The 7,827-nt window shown below is 40.3% G+C and overlaps 1 protein-coding gene and 1 long non-coding RNA gene across 2 annotated transcripts in view; both read right to left on the reverse strand.

Annotated features, from left to right (window-relative positions):
- The window catches only part of LOC117942190, a 10,167-nt gene extending 2,343 nt beyond the window's left edge, over positions 1–7,824 (reverse strand). Inside the window, exon 1 of the long non-coding RNA XR_004656086.1 lies at positions 7,676–7,824. This is a non-coding gene — a long non-coding RNA (uncharacterized LOC117942190). The remainder of the gene's footprint in view (positions 1–7,675) is intronic.
- On the reverse strand, positions 301–6,993 carry ppm1na (protein phosphatase, Mg2+/Mn2+ dependent, 1Na (putative)). The gene is made up of 6 exons (XM_034867533.1): positions 6,256–6,993; positions 4,765–5,336; positions 1,305–1,422; positions 1,094–1,208; positions 936–999; positions 301–513 (listed from the first exon to the last, which is right to left on the reverse strand). Exons 1-6 carry the CDS (start codon positions 6,659–6,661, stop codon positions 481–483), a joined length of 1,308 nt encoding a protein of 435 aa, XP_034723424.1. The 5' UTR covers positions 6,662–6,993; the 3' UTR covers positions 301–480.
- Positions 7,825–7,827: the final 3 nt, after the last annotated feature.

Below are 7,827 nucleotides of genomic sequence, written 5' to 3' on the forward strand. Positions count from 1 at the left end.
CCCACCCTCGCCTGCTCTCTCGTGCATTCTTTCTCCTTTTGTGTCTCTCCCTCTGGATTTCTTCTCTTATGGCACATGTTTACGTTACGTTACACTACAACACGTAATTGCTCTCCGTGTCACCCTCGTGCAAACTAATTACTTACTGAGAGATACTGCGTTCCCTCACGAGAGTCTCTGATACACATGTAGCCCACGTGTGGAGCCATTGAATGGGTACATCTCATGAAACACTTCTGTCAATAACATTATTTTAGAAAATATAGCGCCAACATTTTAAAAACTAAACAACTCAGTGGGTATTTGATTTAAAATGTACTTTAATTTGCCAGAAAGCAAATGCACAAAGAAAATATATTTCACAAACAATCATCGTTAGTTCAGTGCTTGTCTGAAATGTAAAGTCTCTCATTTAAGACGGTCTCCATGGAGACAGTAGAGCTGGTGATGATTCTGTTTCCATGGTAACTGATTTTTTTATTAGTTTGAGTCCTCCTCTGACCCTTCGGTGTCCTGAAATGTCACAGAACAATAATGTTACCAACACCGAATATTTACTTTAAGCAGAACATTCTCACTATCAATTACGTAATCTATTATTTTTGCAATATTTAGATTAATTACACTGAATTGAATATCATCGGGGAATGTACTGTTAATTACATAAATGGCATCCCCTTGGGTTAAAGGACATTGTAAAAGATATTTTTTACTATTTCAAAATGACCAGATGATTTAACAGTTAATTGAAAAAGTAATCAACAGAATCAGTAATGAAAATCAGTTAGTGCAGCCTTAAAAACTGTGTACATTAGGCACATTATTTTGAGATAACAGCTGAGATTGTTTTAAAGTGCCTTCATCTTATGGCATCCAACTGTAATATGACTTATGTCTTACCCATAGACATAACCTAACAATTTCTATTGTCTTACCATAGCCTCCGGAGATCTGAGAGTCATTGTGTGTTTCTGATATGAAGAGATGATACAGTCTCTCCTGCAAAGAGAGAACCCGTGGTTTTATGTCAAAAACAATTTCAGTTTTGATTCCCAAAAAATCTTTAATCCTTGTTTTCTTTTCTCTGACTCACTTGCTGGTGATGCCTCCTCCCGGTGGGAGCCCTGGCATCTCTTCTGCCGCCAGGAATTTGATCACATGCACAAGGTCAAGATCTTCATCCTTGGACCTAGTCATCTGGATAATTTCTGTGAAGAACGGTAGGCCAAACAATACGGTTATAAACCAGGGAGCTAACAGTAGTTTAACTGTTCCAATGTGGTGGGTTTGGAGTGACAATTCACCTTCCACTTTCATATCAATCTGTCGCTCAAGCTCTGCCTCCTTCTGCAGTGCCTCTTGGGACACCTGGGGGGCGCCGGGGAAGCAGATGATGATGATGCTCATGTTATCCAAGCTGCCCTGCAGAGGGAGACAGAAAAATAAGAGAAGGCTGTCGTGTGACTGCTCTTGTTACACTTGTTGTAACTGTCTGAGGGACAGTTCTATTGAGATTTCCATGTTAGTCCATAATTGTTTGATAATTCCATTAATGTGTGAATTTATACAGTAATTTAACACCTTAAAAATGTATAATAAATAAGTTTAAAAAGGGACATTTGATTTAAAATTGTACCAAAATGTTTTACGTTAATATGTTTACATTTTGTTCTTTATTACAAATGCTATTTCTTATGTTGAAATCAAAGGTCAAATGACCAGAGTTAAGTGAAGGCCACACCTGTTGCATTGTGGGAAGAAGGTATTCAGTGAGAGCCAACGTGGCTGCAGAGAAAAATGTACGGGCTTAAACTAAGATTTGCACGGTCCAAGAGGCGCACACGGTAATTGTGCTTTTGTATTTCAGCTTTGTTACATTTGTGAATATTTGTTGTAATTTCTTTGTATTGAATGCACTTTCTGCACTGTTGTGACGCTAACACTAATAACATTGTGGGACCCGTCTAGTTAAAGAAACGTGTGTAAGAGATTGCAAAATCACTGAAAGTATTTTGACTTATTGTGTTTTATGTGTTTATTTTCTTTATAGTTTTCACGGTGTCTTGAGGATGGAAATGTGGAAATAAATGTTAAAAAGACATCTGTATGATGCGTGGCCGTATTCAATTGGACCAGTGTAATTACACTTGTTACATTGACATTTTCAAAACCTTATAATGAGGCACACATTGCACATTGGGCTTTGTTATGCAGTAAGTCTAACTGTGCATGGCTAACATACGCATAGTTAAGATTAGCTCCAACGCAACTGTTACATTAAAATGTTGCTCCTAAGTTAAATTGGTGATTATAACCCAAAAATAGAATATATATAATAATCTAGCATGTGTCCTTCTGTCTGCATAATAACTACTTTTACTTTTTATACTTTGAGTAGACTTTACTAAGAATGCTTCTGCATAAGTGTGAATGCAGTAAAGCTTTCCACCACTTGAAATCACTTGAAATAGACCTGTTGATAGGTGCACAGTAATAGCAGGGGACTGATGTCTGCGTCAGGTTGGATGGGTATATATATTTTGGTTTGGAAGATATCAATCTTCTCCAATATCACAGTTAGGTCATAGGGTGATGATTTTGCTGATTTGCAAACACATTAGGCTTTTGAAAAATTCAACTGTGAAGTAGAGCTAGACCAGATCAATCAGCCAGGGCTGGATGATATTTCGGCCAAAATTAGCTTTTTGCAGGTATATCTTACCAGTGTACACGTCAGCCAATAAGTAACAAAGATGAGAGAAATGCCAAACTAATACAAACTCACAATGCCAGGAAGTTGATGCAGTTGCAATGCATCAGCCAGTTATGTTATGACATCAGAGATGCGATGAGTGAGGCTCAGTGTGTACTGGAACATGTAGTCTTTCAGCAGGTACAGTAAGCCTTTTTTAGGTGAAATAAATAGCCGCCCATCCCGGCCAGGATAAAGCCCCTGAGCCGGTGTGTATTGAGCAGTAACGCTGAGCTCCTGTCAGTCCTAATCCGAGCCATGTTTAGCATTTCTTCCCTCCTATCCTGTGTCTCAGGATTCCGTAATACAGCTATTTATAGGTTGCGCTCAGGGCTCATCAGTTGTGCAGTAACTAACAAGGATTAAAAAAGAGCTGCAGGAAAAGTCTACTTACATAACTACCTCACAGTCTCGCACTAAGACCCTGCCGCAGGGTACACCTGCCTTCAACGCCACACATTGATGTAAACATTAACCATTCATAAAACACTGTCTTAATTCCCCATGCCACCACCTGTGTCATAGTTTGGGCTGAGTGTTGACCCTCAATGCCTTTTTGTTTTAATGATCGTCACATATTTATTCTTTGATTAGATAGATCTTGTTTTTAACCACTTCGAAACCATTTTGTTTTAAAGAAGCTGTACTCAATATTCAGAACATCAATATATCAGTAAATAACTATTTGCTATGTAGGATAAGAAATATTGTAGTAATGGTGCCCTGAGCAAAGATTGAAGTTACACTCCCTCGTTGCAATCCATGCTTCTCTGTTCTTTGTTGTGATAACCGGTTTAGTTTATAAGTTTATATTGTCTTGGACAGTCCCCCTTAATTAACTCTATAGTAAAAGCAGCAGCTTTAGCGTCTACGGCTAATTTCCAGCTGTATTCCCCGGCCATCTGACAATAGGCATCCTAATGGTTAAAATGTTAAAATGAATTACTTTACATCCATGACAGCAGGTCTAACCAAAAAGGGAAAATTTGGTTTTCCTAAATGGAATTAGAAGGTCACCTTGTGCGGTGCTTCTAGCAATCTGACTGCTGTTGTTACGTTGGGTTATGAAAGAGTTCAAAGGAGTAGGAGCAGTGTTATGCAGAATCTTGTAGACCAGACAGATGTTTTTTGTGTTTAATTCTTTAGAATCTTTCCTAGCTCAGCAGTTTACAGTTATTTAGGATAATACAGTGACGCTAGCTGTTTGGCTTCTGGTCCAGAACTTTGAGTGTTTTCTTGTAATGAGTAGCTAATGGCTTTAATTGGCTAGGCTAAACTTGACCCTATTGCACACTTTCTTAATATTTGCTTTAAAATCAAGATTATAGTTGATAAAAATTCCATGATACTTAAATTGTGGCACAATCATAATGTTTTGCCCTGAGATGGATATATTTGACACAATGTTACGTTGTCTTTTTGTGAAAAGTATTCCTACAGTTTTATTTACATTAAGTTAAAGGCAGGAACGATTTAGCCAATCGGGGATCTGATCCATGGCTGGGGTGAGTTTAGCAGCTGCCAGATGTTTTGTCTTGGCATGCTCATGTACTACAGTGTTGTCCGCATAAACTATTGTTTAGACTTCAGGGCAAACGAACGGCAAATCAAAAATAAATGAAGTAAACCAAATTTGGCCAAGTATCAATCCTTGTGGTATCCCTCTGCATAAGCCAAGAGCTGACGAACAATAACAATACCGATCCCAGAGCACTTTCTAATTTGAATATTGAGTACAGCCTCATTTAAATTCTGGCAAAACTTGACATTTGAGAACTCTAGCTTCTTATATTACATTTTAACAAGAACTGTGTCAAAACATGTTTATACTACAACAAACCCACCACTATGTCCTTTTGCGGATTTGATACCAAAATATCTTTGCCATTGTATTGAAAACTAAATATATCAGTCTGCCATTCCAATGATTACTTCCTGTATTCAGTATCAGAATCTTTTATCAAAGCCTTTTGTTTCATGCACCTTGTCTGCATACTGGGTTGACATCTTACCTTATAGAGACAGAGGTCGATCACTTGGCTGCAAATATCTCTCAGGTCATCGCACACCTGCAGACGACTGCGGACAAAGGCACACAGTTCCTCATTACCAATGGCATCCCACACCCCGTCACATGCTAGAATTAGGAACTCGTCTTCGGCCGTCCTCTCCATCTCATACACTTCTGGCTCGGGCGACACTAGCTGCTCCGTCTCCGGCCTCCAGTCCACCTCCTTGAAGTCAAAGTCCCCCAGTGCTCTGGAAACGGCCAGCGAACCGTTGACTCTCTGCAGGGTCACCGAGCCTCCAGCGTTCTGGATGCGCTCCTTTTCTCTGGGGTTGAACGGCTTGTGGTCCTCTGTGTAGAAAACCACCTGGCCGTTACGACAGAGCAGGGTACGAGAGTCCCCACAGTTGATAAAGTAAATGTTGCATGGCGAAGTCAACACAGCTGCTGCAGTGGAGCCACTGCGATCCCAGTTGTCCTGGCGAGTCAGTTTGTGCATGTGGCGATCAATGTTCAGGAAGCCTTCGCGAATCCCCTCCTTCACCTGCTCGGGATCCTCGTTTGCTTTGACCCTATCTGTAAGAAATGAGTGGGAGACATTTGGTTTTAAGATAGATTCCCCACACTGGCACTGCCTTGTTATTTGTTGTTTGAGGCCAACACACTGCAGATCCATGGCATAGACAAGACATCATCTGTGTTATTGTGCAATGACATGGCGAATACAGTTTAAAGCTAGAACCTTTTATTTACCCAAGCAAAAGGTATTTTTCAAGAGTTTCCTGGCCATCATAAGCAGCAGTAACACGAGCTACAGACTGAAGATTACATCCTTTAGTGTATCAATTAGTAATTTTCTCCCATTTTGCCAACCAACAAGTTTACAGCTCTAAAAGTATTAAACTTGACATCTGAATGAAAGTCATAGCTCCGTTAGTTTTGATCCCTGAACCTTGTTATCAATTTAATTGTGCTGTAAAATAAAAATGACGCAATATGTAGAATTCTAAAATCCAAAAATTGGCGCACATTATATTGTTTGTGGATTTTATAAACATTCAGTATTGCATATGTACTATGGCATATTCAATTCCTGAGGCAATCTCACCCTCAAATCTGAATCGTATAGCTTTTAACAATCTGCTTTGAATCTGCTACATTCATGGACTTTTGTATGTGCAAATGTATTAGTTATTCAGTATATTACTTCATCTTTAAAGCATTAAATACAGGAAAAGTTTGCAACCCAACAGATTTTTTGAAAATGCAAATTCAGTATGTTTTTAATTTAAATGGCGACTTCAAACGTTTGACATGCCAAACTGGCTCTAGCTTACACAATGTTGCAATATCTTTATTGGCAGACTCTATGGTGTAAAATGGAAGTTTATCCCTTTCAAACAAACAACTAAAATGTATTCCGTGCTAGTGCTAAGAGATTTTGAATCATCTTGATTAAGTAGATTCATACTATTAGTCACTAATTGTTCTGTACCTGTTGCTAGGATGTGCTCCAGCAAGTGTTTGGAGCAGTATTGTGCCACTGTGGTGCCTGCATGTCCATCATAAACCGCAAAGTATCCCCACTCTGTCAGCTCTCCTTTCAGCTGGGGCATGCAGGTGTGAGCATCCTCCATCTGAGCCCTCCAGCCCTGCATGCTCCCCACAGCGTAGTTCACCCCCACCTGAGAACCCCCCTCTGACACATGCTTCTCCAAGTTGGGACGATCCAGGTATGGGCTCGGCATCAAGTCATCATCATCCAAATTGTCCTCGTCCTCAGACCCAGTTCCCTTGGGCCCCGCTTTGAAGAAAAAGGTGACCATCTTCTCCGTCTCTTTGACTAGCTGGCGGAGGAAAGAGGGCACCTCCAAGTTGCTGGCCCGCCTGGCCGTCTTCATCGCTCCTCGGAGCCTGCGTTCAAGCTTCCTGCTTGAACTGACTGCAGCCCGTTTTCTCCTGGTGCCCCACCTCCGACCCTGTGTTTTCCTTAGCAGTTCCAGCGCAGCAGTTGAGAAGGCAAACAAAAAATGACTTTAAATTAGAATAATCCTGTTAATTTAAAAACAATGTTGGTTTTGTGTTAACAATTATCAAGCCCATTTTTACAATCTGAGAATCATTCCCTGACAATAAGCCCTTTAGGTGTCTTCCTCTATCGGTCTCTCTGTTTCTACTCTGGCTTCCCCCCTTTCTCTTCTTTACCCCTCCTGCATCAGCCCTGCTCTTCTATTGGCTTATCGGTTCTGTTGATTGACCCCTCTGCTCTACCCCCACCCACCACCTCTTTCCCTTAGCCTGTCTGTTTGCGTAACACTGTTGGATAATCACCTTTCCTTCAAGGCAGCCCAGGTGACCTGTGTCTGGACACGTGAATGGATTATGAGCATGACATTTTCCAACAACACGGAGGGATCCCTTAATCGTTCTTACATGTCTGTGTGGGGTCATAAGACATTTTTATTCCAAAATAACTTATGGTAAATAACTTACCATAGTGAGGGACAATCACAGTAGGCGGAGTAAACAACACTGGGCACTTGTTTCTTTTACATAGGTTTGTGACTTTTGACATTATGGAAGAACTATAAAATATTATAAAATTTACTATAAAATATTCAATAGCAGTCAAAACAACCTTTTATCAAGGTCTATTTAATAGCTGTTCTGGACCTTTTGACATATACCATGGTCTTCATTAGCAGAGGGAGTTTGCCCAGTTTGGCTGGTGTTCCCGAGAACATGATTAGACATTGAAATGCAACTTTTAAGCCAAAGTCTACAAGAAGTCCCTAAATTGCTGAGAGAAAAATGGAAATTTTAACTAACTTCCCATTACAACTGGGGCCTATCTCACAAAGCGAGATTAATGGGTCAACTTTTCTGTGGGTTTAAAAGTGCCATGAAAATTTCACTTTTAAACATTAATATGCATTACCCCAGCCTGCCCATGGTCCCCCAGTGGCTATAAATGGCGATGGGTGTAAACCGAACCCTGGGTATGCTCCTGTGCCTTTGTGAAAATGAGAGTTCAGATGGGCCAATCTGGATTCTTGCCCCTTATGAG

The sequence above is a fragment of the Etheostoma cragini genome, chromosome 3 (genome assembly GCF_013103735.1).
Source record: "Etheostoma cragini isolate CJK2018 chromosome 3, CSU_Ecrag_1.0, whole genome shotgun sequence".
NCBI classification, from domain to species: Eukaryota; Metazoa; Chordata; class Actinopteri; order Perciformes; family Percidae; genus Etheostoma; species Etheostoma cragini.

Bases quoted from the DNA above. Each gene is read 5' to 3' on its own strand.
- ppm1na (XM_034867533.1), bottom strand. From the start codon at position 6,661: ATGAAGACGGCCAGGCGGGCCAGCAACTTGGAGGTGCCCTCTTTCCTC. The intron at 5,337-6,255 runs GTACAGAACAAT...CATTTCTTACAG, and splicing joins GGAGCACATCCTAGCAACAG to ATAGGGTCAAAGCAAACGAG. The intron at 1,000-1,093 runs GTGAGTCAGAGA...CTCTCTTTGCAG, and splicing joins GGAGGAGGCATCACCAGCAA to GAGAGACTGTATCATCTCTT.